This window comes from Carya illinoinensis, chromosome 1, assembly GCF_018687715.1.
Source record: "Carya illinoinensis cultivar Pawnee chromosome 1, C.illinoinensisPawnee_v1, whole genome shotgun sequence".
In the NCBI taxonomy this organism is placed as follows: Eukaryota; Viridiplantae; Streptophyta; class Magnoliopsida; order Fagales; family Juglandaceae; genus Carya; species Carya illinoinensis.
In genome coordinates this window covers 25,976,996-25,999,147 of record NC_056752.1, presented here as the reverse complement: position 1 = coordinate 25,999,147, position 22,152 = coordinate 25,976,996, and the positions used below count along the sequence as shown (strand labels likewise).

The 22,152-nt window shown below is 34.9% G+C and overlaps 1 protein-coding gene across 4 annotated transcripts; it reads right to left on the bottom strand.

Moving 5' to 3' along the window:
• Positions 1–5,973: 5,973 nt before the first annotated feature.
• Positions 5,974–9,213, bottom strand: LOC122314064 (protein FAR1-RELATED SEQUENCE 5-like). Of its 4 annotated transcripts, none has more exons than XM_043129467.1 (4): positions 8,942–9,213; positions 8,273–8,381; positions 7,390–8,123; positions 5,974–6,673 (listed from the first exon to the last, which is right to left on the bottom strand). In XM_043129467.1, exons 3-4 carry the CDS (start codon positions 7,942–7,944, stop codon positions 6,461–6,463), a joined length of 768 nt encoding a protein of 255 aa, XP_042985401.1. In that variant the 5' UTR covers positions 7,945–8,123; positions 8,273–8,381; positions 8,942–9,213; the 3' UTR covers positions 5,974–6,460. The 4 variants fall into 4 exon arrangements, with proteins under 4 accessions (XP_042985401.1, XP_042985412.1, XP_042985387.1 ...); XM_043129478.1 differs by having other exon boundaries at positions 7,390–8,116; XM_043129453.1 differs by lacking the exon at positions 8,273–8,381.
• Between the last annotated feature and the right edge of the window lie 12,939 nt (positions 9,214–22,152).

Genomic DNA, 22,152 nt, shown 5'->3' with positions numbered 1-22,152 from the left:
TTGAAATGTAGTAGCTGTGTGTGCTTTTGCTTCCAAAATCCATGTGCTTCCAAAACAACTTTTCTTTTCTTTATTCCATGCATGGGTACCGCATAAGATTTGCCTTACAATTTCCTACATGTAAACGTATAGAAACAAAAAGGAAAAAGTAAGTGTCAACCATAAAATAATGAGTGGGTCCCATTGAACCATGTGCATGTGTTTTTCCTTTGGTTTCCTGTCCAAAATCAAGTCGATCATGTGCTAAAATTGCATGTATTTTATCTAAAGACAGTCTGAAATTATAAAATCAAAAGAAGAATAAAAATAAGGAAAAGAAACAGCACACCAAAAAAAATTGAAAACCAAAAATAAATTAAAAAGTAAAAATATAATATTAAAGAAAAACATTGCTCATGTGAAGAAATATCGCTCAATTAAATCAGAGGTTATAACTTTAAGTATAAACCATGATATTAATCAATTTAAATCACAACTCAAATTTATACTTATTAACTATTTTTTCATCTAAAACCAATAATAATGTCACGAAGCAATTAAAATACATTGGTTTTAAATATATAAAATATGTAATATTTCAACTCAATCAATGGTCGATCAAATTTTAGTACGTTCGAATGTATTATTAGGGAGAAATATTCAATATAGTATTCGAACATAGATGTAATGTTTGATATTGTAAGAAATCATTCAAACACTTATTATCATTCAAACACTTATTAGCATTCAAACATAGAGTGCCTGTGTTTGAATGCTAATTACAATGTACGTTTGAATGTTCTACGCACCCGTTCGAATGGCTAGAATATATATTCATACGATTTGAGGGCATTCGAACAGTAGGGATCATTTTTATCTAATAAAAAAATTTTAAATAAACATACATAATATCTTAAAAAATACGTTAGAATTTATTCAAAAAACCTAAAAAGTAGTCTCATTCCTAGAAGTGCAAACTAAATAGAGAAAACATTGTTCATACACAGATAGTAGTAATGTAATCAAACCAATTCTAGGAGGTTTGAATTGTTGCATCATCATCTGTATTTGAAGTTGCATTTCTAACTGATGCTTCTTTGTCCTCAATTGATTGATCTCAAAATTGGCCCAAAAGACTCCAAAAACATATACTGGACCAAAAATGAAACCAAAAATGGCCAAGAAAAAAGTTCTAGGCCCAATGCCAACGGGTGGGTAGATCGCTCAGTGGCCAATTTGCCTGCCTAGCATCTGGGTAGAGGCACTTGCCCAAGCAGGAAAGGGTGATGGAGATGCAATAAGGACCAACCACTTGCCTCCTAGATGTTGACCGACTTTGTTGGTAATTTCCTTGATTTTAGAGGCTGATGCGATTTGGAAAAAGTTGGGCATTTGGATGCTCTTTAAATTAGGGTTCATTTGTTGGATTTGTTTATCTTAATTTTAGGAGTTGTTGGGATTCTTTTGGAATGTTATCTTGAAAAAGGTTGTTAGAGGGAATAATTGAGGGAGGACTAACCAAACTCTACGATATTTAAATATTTTGCAACTTTGTATTGGATTATTATGCTATTATTTTAAATAAAAGTTTATCACTTATTTTTGAGAATTTGCTAGATCGAGTTAGTTTTTATTTTCATACTCCAAACAATTCGAATTTTAGTGTTGCCCCAAGATTGTTGCATCATCATTTGCATTTGAAGTTGCATCTCTAACTGGTGCTTCTTTGTCCTCAATTGCTTGATCTCAAAATTGGCCCAAAAGACTCCAAAAACATATATTGGACCAAAAATGGCCTAGAAAAAAGTTCTAGGCCCGATGCCACTTGGTGGGTAGACCGCTCAGTGGCCAATTTGCCTGCCTAGCATCTAGGCTGAGGCACTCACCCAAGCAGGAAAGGGAGATGCAATAAGGACCAACCACTTGCCACCTAGATGTTGACCGACTTTTTTGGCAATTTCCTTGATTTTAGGGACTGATACAATTTGGAAAAAGTTGGGCATTTGAATGCTCTTTAAATTAGGAAGTTTAAATATCAATTTATTCATTTGTTGGATTTGTTTATCTTAATTTTAGGAGTTGTTGGGTTTCTTTTGGAATGTTATCTTGAAAAAGGTTGTTAGAGGGAATTATTGGGGGATGACTAACCAAACTCTAGGGTATTTAAATATTTTGCAGCTTTGTATTGGATTATTATGCTATTATTTTGAATAAAAGTTTATCACTTATTTTTGAGAATTTGCTAGATCGACTTAGTTTTGATTTTCATACTCCAAACAATTCGAATCTTGGTGTTGCCCCAAGATTGTTGCATCATCATCTGCATTGAAGTTGCATCTCTAACTGGCGTTTCTTTGTCCTCAATTGCTTGATCTCAAAATTGGCCCAAAAGACTCCAAAAACATATATTGGACCAAAAATGGCCTAGAAAAAAGTTCTAGGCCCGATGCCAATTGGTGGGTAGACTGCTCAGTGGCCAATTTGCCCGCCTAGCATCTGGGCTGAGGCACTCACCCTAGCAGGAAAGGGTGATGGAGATGCAATAAGGACCAAGCACTTGCCACCTAGATGTTGACCGACTTTTTTGGCAATTTCCTTGATTTTAGGGATTGATACAATTTGGAAAAAGTTGGGCATTTGAATGCTCTTTAAATTAGGAAGTTTAAATATCGATTTATTCATTTGTTAGATTTGTTTATCTTAATTTTAAGAGTTCTTGGGTTTGTTTTGGAATGTTATCTTGAAAAAGGTTGTTAGAGGGAATAATTGGAGGAGGACTAACCAAACTCTAGGGTATTTAAATATTTTGCAGCTTTGTATTGGATTATTATGCTATTATTTTGAATAAAATTTTATCACTTATTCTTGAGAATTTGCTAGATCGAGTTAGTTTTGATTTTCATACTCCAAACAATTCTAATCTTGGTGTTGCCCCGAGGTAACCATTGATTCATCCATTCAACATGACCTTAAACATCTAAGTGCAAGCAAGGCTTTCGTCATTAGTGCTCTTGTTGAGAGTAGTCACCAATGGAGAGAAAGCCAAGGAGGAAGATCATGGCCGATTGACAACCGACACATAGGGAGCGGATTGAAAACCTTGAAGCCACTTTGGAGGCACAACAAACCGCCACCAATGAACGGCTTGGAAGGATAGAGAAGGTGCCCCAGCAATTGGTGAACCAAAGAAGACCACCCGAGAATGGAGCGAAAGGTGCCATAGAAGAATGGCTGAGAGACACCATAGTGCTGAGGTTTCCGTTGGGTCTATAAGAAGCCAACAACATGAGAGGGTGGAGGATCTCATGGTGTTGGCTTCAGATTCATCTAATCAATATTCATCAAGCTCCAATGGGAAATCAACCAAGGAAAGTGAAAGGGAAGAAGAAAACCAAGGTGAGAGAAGATGTTTTTGTAATGGAAGGCCAATGGGAGGAAGCCATCAAACCTAAGATGGACTTTTCCCAAATTCAATGATGATGACCCGAGCACTTGGGTAAGTAGGGCTGAGTAATACTTTGAGCATAATCATATGGAGGGTCATGCTAAGGTATATCATATACCACCTACTTCCTTGAGAGAGAGGCTAACCAATGGTGGCAATGGATGATGAAGACCTGTAGAACTCAAAGAAGGGAAATGAAATGGCGGAAATTTGTCAAGGGGCTCCTGGGAAGGTACAAAACAACTAAATATATGGACTACCATGACACTCTCAAAGATCATGCATACTGGATTTTTAAGGGATTATCATAAGGAGTTTGAATACTTGTCTACAAGGGTATACGGGTGGTTGGGAAAAGTCCTCATTGGGACTTTTGTGGGAGGCGATAGAGGTAAAGCTTAAGAAGTCGAAGACGTTGATGTAAGCTTTGGAGGTTGCACGGATTAAGGAGGATCAACTCCAAAATTTGAGGAAGAATAGCTGCTTTGAAGTAAGGAAACCACCCTCAATGGTCTCCAAGTTTGGTACCAACAAAACTTTTAGCAAGGAATTTTCACCAAGAGACCCTAGTGGTGGTGCATCAAGTGGAGCCAAACCACTACTTGCGAGCGTGAAGAGGCTATCATGGGAAGAGATGTAACGATGGAAAGAGAATGGACTTTGTTTCAATTGTACTGAGAGGTTCACAATGGGCCACAAATGCAAGGTGAAGCAAAATTTTCTCATTAAGAAGGAGTCGGAGGAGGAGGAAGACCTAGGGGAGGAAGCCCAATTAGCAATTTCTGGAGCTTGACTTTGAGGACAAGGTTGATTTTGAAGTGGGAAGGACTGATGCAGATGCAAGAAGGACCAACCACTTGCCACCTAGATGTTGACCGAGTTTGTTGGCAATTCCCTTGATTTTAGGGGCTGATGCGATTTGAAAAAAGTTTGGCATTTGAATGCTCTTTAAATTAGGCAATTTGGATAATCTAGTTTGAATATCGATATGTTCATTTGTTGGATTTGTTTCTCTTAATTTTAGAAGTTATTGAGTTTGTTTTGGAATGTTATCTTGAAAAAGGTTGCTAGAGGGAATAATCAGGGGAGGACTAACTGAACTCTAGGATATTTAAATATTTTGCAGTTTTGTATTGGATTATTATACTATTATTTCGAATAAAAGTTTATTACCTATTTTTGAGAATTGAGTGCTAGCTCAAGTTAGTCTTGATTTTCATGCTCTAAACAATTCGAATCTTAATGTTGTTCTGAGGTAACCCTTGATTCATCCATCTAACACAACCGTAAACACCTAAACGCAAGCGAGACTTCCATCACAAGGCCAAGGCTAGAGGGTCAAACTTGTCCCCCCCACCCATGCAAAATTAGAATATAATTAGTGCTTCATACAAAATTAGAATATGGGTTATAAGGAATTCAGCTTTATATGGGTATTTTGGGAAAAATAACTGTTTCTTCAAAGATTCTTAGGGAAAAAAACATAAATTTTCATATATTTTTATGAATTCTTATTAGAATTCATCACAGAACAACTGTCCCAGGAAATTGAAATTTTCACTTGTCTATGGCGCGCTAAGGTAGCAAGGCTTTGGAATATTGAGAAATTTCAAGTAATCAGAGATTTTTCTAAAAACACTTTCATAGTCCATTGTCTTGGCACAACTAGAGCTTGGTCTTTGTAGTTGCCTCATTTTAGGTTTTGGAAGTACAGATTCTACATTCAAAAGAGGGATTTACGCCATTGCGCCTATAAGATGAAGATGTGGAGTTCAGTTGACCGATATTTCCTAATTGCTATGGAAGAAATGGGTAGTTGGCTATGGAGAGAGGCGAGGTAGAAGACCCATTGTCTAGTTAACCTTCTCAGGTCTTATATCTTCCTTCAAAATTGTTAGCTCATCCACTTGGATTATGTAGAGGACAAAGAGCAATCTGCCAGTGCTAGTTTTGGTAGTTGCCAGTTGTTCATACCAAGATATGGTAGATTGGTTTCCAGTGGAGAACATAAAGATGAAAAAGATGGGGGGCCATACAGATTTGAAGTTATTGTCATCACGCTTTCACGACCAATCATAGATTCTGAGCCCACAGCCCCAAACCATTTTTTTATTTTATTTTATAGATAATCGAAATTCATTAAAACCTAAGGGTGCATCAAGTAGAGCTACCTAAGCAGAAAAAGAGAAAGGATAAGACAGACAAAAACTAGAAAGACAAACTCTCAATCACAATGTGTTTGGTTGCTGAACCAAATTCAACTTATCTCAATTTATCTCAAACTAATCATTGATGAGATCCACTACTTTTTTAATTTCTCATAAAAAAGTTAAACTCATCTCTCCCTACTTTATTTTATACATTTCAACCTAAAAAGTTAACCCATCTCAACCTAAAAAAGTTAAACCCATCTTAATGGGATCTACAAAATTCTACTATTCACAATTCAATTTAACTCAACTCAACATCCAAGCGCAGCCCGAACAAACAGGAGAGACCACTACTGCAATCTAAAACATCAAATAGTGCTTAAGGCAAAAATTCAATAATTCACCAAAATGAATACATATACTTAAGCATCAACCTTACAGCAGTCCAAATAATAAAAATTAAAATTCTGTCTCAACATATTTAACAATACTTGTACGTTAGTGCACAAACGATTATGCTATTACAATACATGTGTGGATGAGAGTACGCTAATACCTTTCTCAGCTTTTTGGCCAAGTAAGAAATGCCTCCATTCTGCGAATGATGATACTGCATATGTCCAAGAAGAATTAAATTCCCATGATGTACTTTCAGACTTTCTTGAGATTAAGCACTGGAGCCAGGACATCTCACACCAGCAACTGAATTTCTCAGAAAGACGAGACTGACTTTGAAGATCTTTATCCACTTCAAGGATTAATTTAACTCCAAGCATAGGTGAAGGGAATGTTATTAAGATGTGGGTCGTGAAATGCAATTGAGGCTTAATCAACTCATAAAGAAAAACTAGGATTGACAGAAAATACAGAACAAGCTGCACCAACTCTATCCACTATCTGACTCTAATCGTTCATCTTCAATATCTTTTATGCTCTGAATTACATCAGCAACTGTTTTCGATATGTGTTCTGTATGTTTTTCCAAATCTTTCAAAATCATTTTTAACTGTTCTTCATATGCAGCACACCTTCGCTTACACTTTTGCCTCTCATTATACAACTCAAGGGATAGTTCCCGAATTCTCTTATCTTTCTCGTCCTGCAGAAAAGGTGAACAGTTAGGTTCACTAGATATGTGATACTAGTATACTACACACAAAGCAAGAGACAGGAACTCAAAGCTCTGGACATCAGAAATAGCAAATAAAATTTCCAGATCAGTTGAAAGATAGAATTCACTCGGACATTGTATTGCATCCAATTTACTTTCACTGACTTTATTGTTGCAACATAAGAATTCAATTAGCAAATTTGTGAATCTTTGTGCTAGACCTAGAGGGCGGGGAATTTTTTTTTTTCACCTCTCTGATTTGGACCAAATCTCTTAGTCTCTATTTGAACAATGATCCTCATAAATTTAAAATTAAAAAAAAAAAAATTATCAATCCTTAACTTTCAATTAAGGAGAGAGCAGATGTTCCAGTTTTGTCCTTTTTGTTTCTTTAATATTCATTTCCAAAATACTTCAGTGACTTGAATTAAACAATCCAGGACTAGCTCCTTCTGTGTGAAGATTTAAATTAACTTCATGAGTATAACCTCACGTGGCTAGCGAAATTGTTCAGTTTGAGTTTTCCTAGGATGGTGCTTCAAATATAAAGAATAGAAAATTAGAAAGCATAACTATGGCCTTCAAGTTGGTCTTGGCCATAATTGGTTCAACTGTAACGGCTACAACACAAGAAAGATTACGCTTGATGACCCATATGCCTGGTACTCATCTCTTATATTAAAAAATATTAATCTCAAGCATACCTCACTGACTAGGTGCTTTCCAGATCCCCGGCATGGGACTTTACTGGGGCTCATTAGCTTATGATTGTGCTCTTTCACAAATTTGGTGATAATCCACTTTGTTCCATCCCTTAAAGCTAGCCTTATCATTGCTTGGCAGCCCTCTCTGGTGATAGGAGGTGGGGGAAGAACTCTGTCGTTTCTGTGAACATACTTTTTTGCACGAAAGCCTTCTTTTGAACAAACAAAATCCTGACCAATAACTTGATTGTTTACTCTTGAGCGACGGTTATGGTGTATTCGTACAACAAAACCACTACATCTACCATACACAACATAGAAATCCCTAGCCTCATCTCGTGAGTTGAACTCCATGCCTATGTATGGTTCTAAAGCTTCGGCAATAGGTAATTCTTCAACAGACTGTTCCAATATCATGTCAGCTTCACTTGCACATGAATTTAAGTTATTCGGAAGCCCATCTTCTATCATTCCATCTTTTTCATAAGTTTCAGCTTGCATATTCAGCTCACTTTCATCTAAGTCAAATCCCTGATGAGATTGATGATCTATCATCCTCCCATAGCAGGAATCAAAAGGCTATTCTTCATGTATCATCAGGACACCCACACAAGGAAAAGCTAAAAGCAAGATTGCACTCAACAAAAGCACGCTTAATCTTTGATAATTGTTTTTCTGAAATTGAAACAACAGTCCTTGGAATCAGTGCTTCTATTCTTCTGCTTCACTGCCACCTTTAAGAATGAACCAGTTAAGAGAAGGCAAAGAGGCACAAGGGTAAAACTTCGACAATGTAGTGCATCAATGATGTCGAAGTTCTATAACAGCTATAGAACACTTGTAAAATGGTAATGCTAACGTATTAATCACGCAGGACGTTTACCTCACATATTAAGCATGCTGAACTTTTAAAAATCATTTAGTACTTCACATTCTTATAAACTTAGAGGTGGTAAACCGAAGGCTAACGTAGAAGTTCAATGGTTAGGCACCTACGGATACAGCAGAATATAAAACCTGGTATTAGATAAACATGGACTGAATATTCTCTATCACATAACTTCCTAAGTTGGTAAGCGGTAAAGAGATCAAAGTTCTTGAAATGTTTCAAAGATCAAATTTAGAGAAATCAGAGCATAGAATATTGAAGCTACTTAAAAGTACTCTCTTCAGAAATCCAAGATCAACATCTATGATAAGTTTACTGTGCAGATTTCCAGCCTTAAATTCTGGCAAGCAATGATTTCATTACTATTACACTTACATTATTGTGGATACCCACTTAAAAAATAAATAAATAAAAAGTTGGTGGGTAGAAAATAGTAGAAATTATTTACTAAATTCACTATTCCGACTTTCTGTTTGGAAGTAAGTTTCTGGGAGAAGTGAGAAAGAAAGTTCCATTCAAGAATAACTAAGCAAGCAATCTACAAGAACGCATCAAGCTCTATTAGAATGCTTCACAGAAATAGTGATGATTTACATCCCAATAATCGCAGTAGATCTCGAAAATAAGAGCGAGGAGTGGAAGCCCGGGATCTGGGGAACTCACAGTGAAAAAAGTGTTCGTTTGGACAAACCGTAGATGAAAGAACCTGAAATGGAAAACCCATGCCTAGATCCAGGTCGTGCTCTGCATGGCCCCTAAGAGCGGGTTTGAGCCGGTCGTCTCTGACAGGTGGTTTAGTTCGACTTCGGCGGTCACCGGTGGTGCCGACTGAAGAAGGTGACTGTACGGACAGGACAAAGAAAGTCTGTTCCAGTTGACAAGTAACTGTGCTAGTGCGGGGAGGTAGACGTTTGGAGTTTTGACTCTTTGAGTGAAAGATTTTTAAAAATAAAATTTCTATTATCAGAATATATCTTTTTTATATGATATAATTTAATTTAAAAAATTAATTTGAAATTTATTATTTAATTTATTTAAGTGATATAGATAAAATATTTTACACATTTATTTAAAAATAAAATAACTTTTTTTTTTTTTTTTTATAAAACTTGTTGAAATTTATTACAATGATTGAATTTAAAATTGTTTATTAGACATTCACATTCTTGTAATTTGAAATCTTAGTTTTTAATTTTCACAAAATTGAGACTTAAATATTAAAAACCTCAGAATCAGATACTTCTATTATTAAACTCCCGATAGAAAATTAATGGGAGAATAAACACGTGACAGATTTCGATTGGCTTAAGTTCAATTGAAAAGTTTTAATTATTATAATTATCTGTAACAATTCTTTATTTAGGAGTTCGGAATGTATCTATAATATATTTTAATTCTTGAAAATAAATCTCTAAACTTTATAATATATTCTTAGTTTTATAGTTGTCATCAATATATTTAGGTGTGCAAATGATTGACGAGGCAAATCAATAATTCTTTCTGGAAAATGAAGATAATAATTATGTAATTTAAGAGATCCATTAAAAAATGAGTTTTTCTATTCTTCATCTTATATACTATAATCACACTTATTTTTATTTTTTATTTTTTATTTTATTCTTGCTAAATTAATTTAGTTCCTCTACTCATTGTTTCTATACCACATATTTATTAAAATAAATAATTATATATATATATATATAGTATATGGTATAAAAATAATAAATAAAATTTTTCTTAGAAAATATTTTGTAATTTTGAAAAGTGACAAAACACAATCCAATCATGATTCGCAGTCCACACCCATAAAGCAAAATTCAATAGCACAAAGGGCCTTTTTGTTGATCAACACATCATCCAAAGACACACAGGATCTTGCCCATGAGTTTGTTTACAGCACAACAGTAGAACCACTCCCTCCCTCCTTGGCGAGCTACTCTCTCCTTGCCCAATTACTTAAATCTATAATTTTATCCTCAATAAGAACCATTTGGAATCTCATCCCAAATATTTCTATTGAAATCGTATTACCAAAAAAGTTTCTTTTCCCATTCCAAAGACTCTAGGATAAAGAGAAAGTCCTTACTAGATACCCATATAATGTCAAAGGCAATCTTCTCATCCTCAAGGATTGTCACATCTATAACACTTTCAAGGAACTTGACCTCTCGATTACATTTTCTTCATGAATTATCAAAAGTAGCCATTACTTTAAACGTGCATCCTTATTGGGGAAAAAATAGGAAAACTTCAAGATGCCATCAATTCCTCCATTCCTAACTCCTTGAAAGGATTCCCACATCTCAGAGTCAAAATAAAAATACATCAGCATTCACGATTCCTTATACCAAAGTCGTAAGAGTCGCTCTAGATTGGATTTCAATATGAGCAATTGTCAAACCTTTATTTCTCATGTAGAAAATTGGATCATAGAGCTCAAGAATGTAGTGAATTCCAACCAGTCCCAACCATTGCTCTTTATGGCCTTGGATGACAACAATATACTAATATTCGAGTACCAGCCCCCAACTCCCCCAATTCTAAAAAAACCCAAAAACTCATCCATCTTTATTCTTGCATTGCCTAAAATTAGAACCACTATTATTCTATAAAAGAAACCATTATTCACAACTCCAACTCTACTATTCACAATCTAACACCAACTCCAACTCTATGATAGACCAGAAATTTCTATCACACCGTCACACACGTCCCCAAAATCTGTCCAAATCCAACAACCCAATTACCCATGAAAATAAACTACAACTAAAACTCCATAACCCTATAATCCCAATACTATTCATGAAGAGAAATACTACAACTAGACACATTTCTTACAAAAGAAATTTACACATTGATGTATCGTTATTTGTTTTTAAAAGAAATTCAAGCTATGCATTATCAGTATCGAAGGGTCCTCTCTTTCTTTGAAAGGTGAGGTGTTCTTTTTACACATGCAAAGTGAGTCTCTTCAACTGTTGGTCTGAAGAGAGGAAGATGGCAAATGAGTTGACAAAATTTTGGGAAGGCTTCACTCTTATCGAGGAAGAGATGAAGCGAAATAGGAAATCATTATACCAACAGACTATGTTTGCTGGTTCTAGTGGTTGTTGAGAAAATAATAAACAAAAAATCTTTTTGGACAACTATGACAAAAACATGGAAGCCAAAGGGGTGGATCAAATCCAAAGAAGCTGGAGAAAAAACTGTTTTCTTTTGGAATTCCAAAACAATTCTAGTAAGAAAAGGGTGACATTGGGAAGACCTCAGTCCTTTGAGAAATATCTAGCGTGTCACCTAAAGTTTGAAGGCCACACCCCTCCTAAGGACATTGTATTCATTATAGAATTATTCTGGAATTTGTTTCATATCATGCCTTTGGCGAGGATGACAAAGGATGTAGGTGAACAACTTGGCTTGATGACGGGTAGGGTGAAGATGGTGGATACTAATGGCAAAGGCTATGGCTAGGGCAAGTTCCTAAGAGTAAGAGTGAAATTGGACATCACTAAGCCACTAGTCATGGGTAGGCTACTGAAGCTCGGTGAGAAGTAGTGGTGGATTCCTTTCAAACACGAGCGGCTTCCAAATGTTTGCTTTCAATGTGGAGTCATCTGACATTAGCGTAAGGGTTGTTGAAAGATCACTTTTGTTACTCATCTAGGTGAGGCCATTCAACCACAATATGGTCCTTGGTTAAGAGGAATGCTTGCTAATTCCAGTGGGAACGAGTTCAAACAATTTGGTGGATCAAAGGGTCTAAGTTCTCAAGTTAATTGGCGGTAGAGGAACACTAGAAAGGGGAACCATAGTGGAGACGGAAAAGGTAATGAGGCATCACAAGCTCTATCAATGGAGCTTTTGCAAGAAAACCCGGCAATCAAGGAGAATTTTGAATTTTCCATTGATCAATGGATCTCCATGGAGTAGGCCAAGATTTCTCACGTAAGGACAGAATTTCCATTACAAGAATCATTCCTAAGTGAGAATACTCAACAAGTTGACGATCTTTTAAGGAAGGAGATCCAAGATTTGATATTGAGGCTTTAATGCAATAGGCAATCTCGGTGGCCAAGGACATTGAGGGCATCAGAACCACAAAAAAGTCAGAGGAACCAATTCCTATTCTAATTTAAACATGATGATTGAAAAGTTTGTAAGCATATAAAAAAAACTCCTATTAGTCAACATAAAGATTCCTCTTTGCATAAAAAAAACTACTAGTTGGAAATGAGAGCAAGAGGTAGCATTGCTTTCAAGCAGTTGGAAGACTTGTACTTTTTAATAATATCTATCTCTAATAACTATGGGAAAAGGAAGAAAGGGATGTCTGAGGGCAATAACATGTCTATATGCCCTTTTAAAAAATAAAAATGGTGCTTTTACCTAAAGGGTGTCTAAACCAAGATGCATTGGTAGAGGCTACTTTGCAGATCTACCAGTAGCCATGATTTGCTTGAGTTAAAATTGCTAGGAGTTTGGAAACTTTCAGACAGTTGAGAGCTTCAAATTTGGTGAAATCTAAGCACCCAAACTTTATTTTTCTTATGGAGACAAGTGTAACAGGAATAAAGTGGAGTTAGTGAGGAATCAACTTGGTTTTGACTATAGTTTTGTTGTGAATTATAGAGGGTTAAGTAGAGGTATAGCATTTTTGTGGCAATGTCATATGTCAATTTGTTTGGACTCTTTTACTTACAACCACATGTCTCTTAAGGTTTCTTTTATAGAGACTGCAAAGCAATGTTTGTTAATTGACTTTTATGGTAGCCCTCTCACATCTAAAAGAAAAGAGAGTTGGACTTTACTAAGAGTACTAAAAGATTATGATTACAGACCAATCAACTTATGCAATGTTCTATAAAAGATAATTGCTAAAGTCTTGGCTAATAGGCTGAGATAACATCAGGCAGGATAAATTTATCTTGCCTGATGTTATTTCTCCCATAAAAAGTGCTTTTGTCCCTGTTAGATTGATTATGGATAATGTGGTGGTAGCTTATAAAACCATGCATACTATGAACAACAAGACCTAGGCCAACAAACTGACCCACCGAATCCAGATTTGGGCCTGACCTGACCCATAAGGCAAAATGCACTAACCCGCACCTACTTGACTCGTAAAATTTTGGTTGGGTTGAAACTCTCTCTCTCTCTCTCTCTCTCTCTCTCTCTCTCTCTCTCTCTCTCTCTCCTCCTTCTTCTCATTCGTTCCAGCCATACCCATTGGAGGGCAAAAGGATCTATTTTCTGTTGTTTTAAAAATTAGAACAAGAACTTTATAAAAAAAGAGGAAAGAGAAGACAATGCAGAAAGAGCACCAAGCAAGAAAAAATAAACTTGACATTTTCTTTCCATACACTTTTTTTTAATATAATTTTTTCATTTTGCAATTTTCCCTTGTATACCCTATAAAACCATTGAAAAAGTTGTCTTCAACTAAATACAATGAATATAAAGCAAAACCATCATAATATTTTGAAGATTTACCCTTGCTTTGCACCATAGGCTCATCAACTGGTTTCTTAGCCCTAATTACTCAAGTTAGTCAAAAGTATTCGCTTGAAGAACTTCTAACATGTACACAAGGGTGAGACAAAATTCAAATGACCATTATGGGAATCATCACCAATCAAATATGAGAAAGTCATGCTAACTATGTAAACTAGCTTTGTTCTTTTGGTAAGAAATTGACTGCTTCAAATATTCTTTAGAACAAGTAATCTATGAAAAAATTTTACACAATCAAATCAAACTAATCCAACAACAAAACCATGTTTTCTCATAAGCCTAGAAATGAGAAGCCGAGACCCAACAACAAAATATTCTGTCCCGATATACGACCATAACCAAAGGATTGAAATTGAAAATGTGAATTGAGAGAGAGAGAGAGAGAGAGAGAGAGTACCAGAGTCAAACCAATCTATATGATGAAGATAGGTGAAGACCAATAGAGATGAAGAACAACGAGGATACAATCATCAATGGATCAAATGAAGCAACAAGTGAAGATGAATGAAGATGAAAAACAACGATGTTGAGTGGACAGGAAGAGTGGCAGCTAGGATATGAGGAGAAGAGAAAAATGTTATGGTCGGGTGATCAATTTTGTCCAACTTTGAGAGTTATTATACCCGACTTTTTGCATAACCCGATCAACTCGATTTTGTCTGGTTGGGCCAAGTCGGGTCTTTCGGTCAGATCAGGCCTAAGGTATTTTTGCACAGGACTAATAGGGCCTATGGAAAATAAGGTTTTATGGCTATGAAGCTCGACATGAGCAAGGCATATGATAGAGTGGAATAAGAATTCTTAAGAGTAATGATGACCAAGATAGGCTTTCATAGTCAGTATCCTACTCAATCCTTATAAATGGCTCTCCCTAGAGTGCTTTTAAGCCAACAAGAGGTATAAGGTAGGGTGATCCTCTATCACCCTACCTCTTCATTTTATATTCTGAAGCATTGAGTTCTCTCATTAATAATGCTGAGTCAGTAGGGTCAATCACAGGCATACCATTGGCTCGAGGTAGGACTTGCATAAACTACCTCATTTTTACAGATGACAATTTCCTTTTTTGCCAAGCAATCTCTCTAGAGCTTTGAAAAGGCTTTTGGTCAAAGGCTTAATAAAGAAGATACCTCTATTCATTTCAACAGCAATACTAGTAGAGAATAAAGGGAGATCATTTTAAGCATAGCAAAAGTTAGATCAACCTCTTCCTATGAAAAATATCTTGGTCTGCTAGCCATCATTGGTAGATCTCAATCTCAGGCTTTTAAGAGCATACTGGACAAGGTTAGAAGTAGAATTATTAGTTGAAAAGTGAAGTTTTTGTCACAAGCAAGCAAGGAAATTCTGATTAAATCAATGATTTAAACCTTGCCTACTTCTAGTATAGGAGTCTTCAAGCTTACAAGATCTCTCCTTTAAGAGATAGATAAAGTGATGGAACAACTACTGGTGAGGTCAGCAGGAGCAAGAGATGAAGGCTCACTAGGTCTCATGGAGTCAAATGGGAAAAACTAAGTCCTCTAAAGGTTTAGGTTGTCAAGATGTAGAGAGATTTAATTTGGCAATGTTTGCCAAGCAAGAGTGGAGGTTAATTCAGAGACCAAATTCTTTAGCAGTAAAGGTACCAAAGATGAAGTACTTTCCTCATACTTCATTTTTTCACGCAAAGTTAGAATTTAGACCTTCTATTATTTTTAAGGAGTATTCTAGCAGCAAGGCACTTAGTAGAAGAAGGAACAGTATGGAGGATTGGAAATGGTGAACAAATTAGGATCTAGAAAGACAAATGAATTCCCCAGCCAACAACTTATTGAGTGCAATGTGAGCCTAGAATTCTTGACGAGAATGACATGACATAGTTGTAGCTCTCATTGATTTGTATACAAAAAAATGGAATATCACTCTTGTTGAATAATTTTTTTCTAGTATGGAAGCTACTATGATTAAGAAGATCCCTGTAAGTTTTTGCAATAGTTTAGATAAATCGATATGGAGTTTCACTACCAATGGTCAATTCTCTGTCAAAAGTGTCTACATCTACAAAATGAAATCATAGATTGTGTTAAATGGTAATCTTCTAGTTCAAATCAAAGGAAGGATGTCTGGTCCAGAATATGGCAAATCAAAGTCCCAAATTCTTCTAAAGTTTTTTTATGGAGAGCAAATCTTGAAGCTCTACCTATCAATCTAAATATCTTCATGAAAAAAGTGTTGGAATATACAAAAAGTCCAATTTGCTTAGAGGAATAGGAATAAGTAACACATGCTCTTTGGGATTGTGCTGTAGCAAGGGATGTATTGGGCCAATGTTCAAAACAGATTAAAAAAATGCAACTTTTCAGAAGATAGTTTTCTTGGAGATTTTTAAGCCATGTCTGATATGTTTGTGAATGAGCAGTTAGAAGAAACTGCAAAGAGGTTATGGTAGAGAGGAAATGAATATATGTTCAAGAGTAACTTCACCCACCCAAGTTATGTGATGTAGCAATCTAAACAGCTCTTCTTGTCTTTTAAAGAAGTAAACACAGGTAAGGACATGTTGTAATAGGTATGGGTAACTCAGTATGCAGATGGGAGCCTCCTCCTAAAGAATTTTGTAAAATCAACTAGGATGTAGCTATTGACAAAAGATAATACAAAGTTGGAAATGGTATTATTTTTAGTGATGATGAGGGCAGAATCATGGCCACAAAAAGAATGCAAAGAGACATGTCTCCTAATCCTTTATTGGCTAAATCTTTTGCGGCCCTACAAGCTACAATCTTTAGAGTTTGAATTGGTTTAAAAAACATTATCCTAGAAGGAGATGCTCTTCAAGTTTTTCAAAACATTTCTCAAATTGAGCCATCTTAGAATAGTACAGGATTGATCATACATTAAGTAAACTCTATCACAATTTGACAATTGGTCAGTCCAGATATGAAATTCATTTCTCTGTCATTTCACCAAGCATCTTTGTTTACCTTGTCGATGTCATCACTCTCTTTATTCAAACGTCACCTGCATTTTCAAATCAAAACACATCACAATGACCGATTATTTCCATGGTCCATCTTAGGTAATCAAGCACAAAAGCCAAGCTTGAATTGAGATTAAAAATATATTCCCCAATGGGAAATTATACAATTTTCATTTTGCTAATTAAGCACAATCATTAAAAAAAAAAAAACCAGTATAGAGAATTTAATCAAAATATATTTCTATTAGAGTACTGCTATTTTAAGGTCTCTACACCATATATTACTTACATGACATAATTTGATTTAGAAAATAAATTTTAAAATTTGAATTTTATAAATAAAATCTTACAATTTAAGTGACATGAATGGTGTAGTTTACATACCAATTTGACAAAAGAAAGACTATTTCTATTATGAAAATATTTACCATAACTCCAACTCAAAAATCTTTCTAAAGTAGCATACTCATAGAAGTTTTGTCAAATACACTATTTTCTAACCTTACATAGACCCACACAAGATCATTCTATTTTCACTTTCAAATCCAATCTTGTTTTCCTCATCAACAAACAGCTCGCACCTCTTCTACTATCTCTAATTTAATTTTTCAATCTCACATTGATTCATCTTCAACAAAACAACTCTTGATGCAATATTAGACACAGGTGGTTTGATGATTTGTGAGAGAAGAAAGAGCACGAGGTGACGATGATGCGGTCCAACAATGAAGGGCACATCATAGGATCTGTGAGAGATGCTACAACTACATGACAAATAAAATCTTACAATTTAAGTGACATGAATGGTATAGTTTACATACCAATTTGACAATAGAATGACTATTTCTATTATGAAAAGATTTATCATAACTCCAACTCAAAAATCTTTCAAAAGTAGCATACTCATAGAAGTTTTGTCAAATACACTATTTTCTAACCTTACATAGACCCACACAAGATCATTCTATTTTTCCTTTCTAATCCAATCTCGTTTTCCTCATCAACAAACAACTCGCACCTCTTCTACTATCCCTAATTTAATTTTTCAATCTCACCTTGATTCATCTTCAACAAAACAACTCTTGATGCAATATTATACACATGTGGTTTGATGATTTGTGAGAGAAGAAAGAGCACAAGGTGCCGGCGATGCGGTCCAACAATGAAGGCCACATCATAGGATCTATGAGAGATGCTACAACTACACGAAAAATAACCATAACGCTTGCAAAACAACATAAATAATCAATTCTCAAAATACTTCTCTCCCATACTCCATCTACTATCCACATCAATACTGTAAAATATTCATCCCATCATTCCTAGCAAAGCATTCAATTCACCCATTAACTCCGCTACTTCATTTATTGAAAAAGAGAGATATTTTAGTACAAAAAAATTATATAAAAGTAATTTCACAAATTGATATGATTTAATCCGATTCATCATACTGTAAAATTACTTTTATTATTATTATTTTTAGAAGAAACCATATATCCATTCAAATAAAACTGATCCAATACATAATATCAAGCATGAATACAATAAACCAACAGATAAATGACATATCAGAATACACCAGCTACATCTACTGCAAGACTGCCCACAATAAAATCCAAAGGTGCATGCCACCATTCAAGAGTATCATCCACAAAACGCGCATGTCAAGCTAAAAGATGACTACTTCATTTCTATGCCTACCAACATCGAGAATCTCAAAAGAGATGAAATTAGACAACAATATTTTAATTTCTTAAATCAAATGACTACAACTATTCAATTCATCCCCCTTGAGCAAATAGCCTCTACCACAACAATTGAATCCCCTTCAAGAATCAAATGAGATATGCCTGGATGAGAAACTAATTGTAAACCCCTTAAAGCAGCAAGGGCTTCACTTCAATATCTTCCACCTCATAAATACTCAACTCTTGTTTAGACATTGCCATGACCATACACCTTTTTTCATCTCGCAACACTATACCCACCCTAGAAGAATGCATGGAATTAAATACAGCACCATCAACATTCGGTTTTAAGGTCCAACATTGACATGGCAGAGGATATTAATGCAAGGTAGATAAATTCTTGTGAATCTATAAATGCTTATGGACTAGTTGATACTTCTCAACATTTCCAACCATAGCACTCACATCAAGTTTAGTCTGCTGGAATATCTTCAGATTATGGAATTTTCATACCCCCCAGGCAATAATCAAGAATCAAGACAAAGTAAAAGGGCTATGTATCGTCATAACTGCTTTTACAGCATTATCAAAACTTGAATGACCATATAGAAGCACCAGATCTCTTCCAAAATACAACTACCACACTTTATAAAAGTAAGGACATTAACATAAAATGTGGAAAATGTCTTCATTTTCTCCATAACAAAAATCACAAATACTCCTTTTATTATAAAATAGATCGAACATATTATAAAATAGATTAGACAGATCACATGAAGTCACATTAGTTTGTTAGTTTACTTTTATATAATCTCTTTATAGTCGTCTTAAGAAAACAACACTTAAAACCACCACATCCCTTCAATTTAGAATCCTAGCAAAATTATTGAGAGCTGACTTGTAACAGCCGGCTAGAAATTCAATGGTGGAATTGCTATAGACTTTAGAAATCTCGTGAAAATCTTATAAGTTTTCATGAATCAACCAATCGCACAGGTTTTAGTCTGTCAACATAGTCAATATTATCACTCACTATGGTGACCGAAATGTGATTTTAATTATTTGAGGTAGCTAAAAATATTAGAATTTGTTACAGTCCGCGCCACTAGACTCAGCTGATTATTTAGGATTTTATGGTGCAATAACCCCTTTTCATAATTTCGAACGAAACGCATATTCAAAACTGTGAAATTACTTTTAAAGGCACTTCGGGGTTGAGTTTTGGTAAACGATTTTCACTGTAGGTTAATATAAATATTTAGGATTATTTAGTACTAAGTTTATTATGCATTTTTTGGAGTGAATAGCAACGTTGATAAGCATACTAAGTGCAATATTTTCAAAATCACAGTGTGGAATGTCCAAATTAGGTTAGAGAAGTTTTATTTGGATACTTGACAAGATCTTAGCCACACATAGTGAATAGTATTAGAAGTTTGGCACAAAGAGGAACCATTAGATGAATTTGTTAAGGAAATCAAGGTGTGAGATCATGCCACCTAAAAAAACTTTTTTTATCTGATAAACCAAATTGAGCCAAATCAAAAAGGATTTCAACTCTAGTGAAACCCTAAATGGTTGGAATCTAATTAAAACCCTAAAAGCTAGGTTGAAATTGAAACCCTAAACTGTTTCCCCAAACCCTAAAGTTGGCATTCAAACCCTTTTTTATCCAATTTCTAGCATTGTGTTTAATCGTTTGATTAAATTACTTCCACATGCTATTAATTTATCAAATTCTTGTTATGACATCATTATCCAAACTTTTAAACCTTGAAAATTTGATGGACCAAGAAAAATTGAATTTGGGCTTGATAGTATCTCAAATCCTAACCAAACCCCTTTTAATCCCAAATTGAAGCCCACTTGGTTGAGGCCCGCCAAGGCCCACGAATTTGGCCACATTGGCAAAATTTCCTAAAAAAATTTTTTCTTCCACATGGCAGACCATCCACTGCCCTTGGCTACACCCAATAGTGCCTTGAGGTGATAGAGAAGCCCACCTCATCAACCTCTATACCTCACAGCTTCTGCAGGCAGTCCTTTCCCCTCATTATTCTCCACTTTATGTCACATAGCCACCTCCACTCAAGGGTCAATTAATCTCATATCTTCCCCCTCCAAAATTATAGAGTCGTGCAAGACACATTTTTTCTCCTTTAATCACTTCTTCACCTTGTTCTCAGAGATAAACCCAAAAGAGCTCTTTAGGGTAGATTTCTGGATCTTTTTGCATGAAGATTTTCAATTCCTTGTAAGTACACGATTACTCCTTCATAAACGTTATTCCTCTTTGAGTATAGTTTCCTTATATATATTATTCGTATCATTCCATGGTCATTTGGTCGGTTAAAAGTATTTTAACCATGGAAATGACATTCTGGGCGTGAAACTGGAGAGTATGTTATGTTTGGGAGTTTTTGACAAAACTAATGGACATATCTTGGTCCAAAAATTTTTTGGAGTGTTATTAGCATGTGTTTATGAGTGTTCATTGAGGTTTTGTTGCATGACTAAAGTTTTTGGTAATAGATTTTCTTAGATCTAGAAACTTGAAAACTGGAAGTGGAAAAATAGTTTTTATTTGGAGACAATTTGAATATTTCGAGCTTTGATCTTACTCTAAAGGCTTTGATATTTTTATATGATGATCATAAGTGTCTTATTTTCATGTTAAAATGTTATTTGGGAGATACTTAGTATTGGTTTCAAGGATATGATTTTTCTATACAAGAGGATTTCAGTTAGGCCTAAGATTTGTTTTTGGATTAGATCCATGTTTTATTGATTTTTTAGCCATGTGATTTTAAGTTTGATGGTTAGATCTTCTTTAGGACACATTTTTAAACCAAGTGATGTTTTATTTTGAAGATCTTATCTTTTTAAGCTATGGATGTAACGATTGATCAAAACTAGTCAAGGAAAACGTTTCTGTTTTTGGATTAAGTGTAAAACCAAAAACTCCAAGTGTTATTTTGTGATTTTGGTGACTTTAGTTTAATGATTTAAAGCATGGTTGATCTTAGAATGATGTTATGAATACATTAGAAGTAAGATTTGATTTTTTGAAATTCTTGGAGATGTTTTGATTTATGCTCAAAGCTTGTAATTCAAATGTTTGGATCTTTTTACAAAAATGTTAGGTGTTGATTATTAGCTTTTTTTAAATAGATGTTTTAAGTATGGTTTTAAACTTAGGATAGGAAGATTCTTGTTGCAAAATTTTGGTTTAAGTATGAGTTTTGAAGTTGGAAGGAATTACAACAAAAATCAAGAGAAATGGTCTATGGATATTTCGGCCATAGTGTATTTTTCATAGTTGTGATTTGTTTGAATTTTTTTGAGTTAATATTTGAGTTTAGGATAAAATTTACATGAGAAATGTAAATTTTGAAAATAGTCATTTTCTCACATGTAAAATAGTCATTTTTCTCACATGTAGAGGGTAAAATGATGATTTTACTCTAATTTTTCTCTTTTACACATTTCTAGTTGTTAGTAATTAAATTTCTAACTTTTAGAATACCCTCTTATAGTTCCTCGTGTTTCGCGCTTTATTCTCGTAGAACGCGACTATGAGGTAAGTTAGCTCTTAACTTACTATCAGTTTACTATGTATGTGTGATGGGTAAGGGAACTACATTTTATATATGTATGTTACCATAAATGTCATGCCATGCTACGTCATTACATGTTTATCTGTTATTAATGAT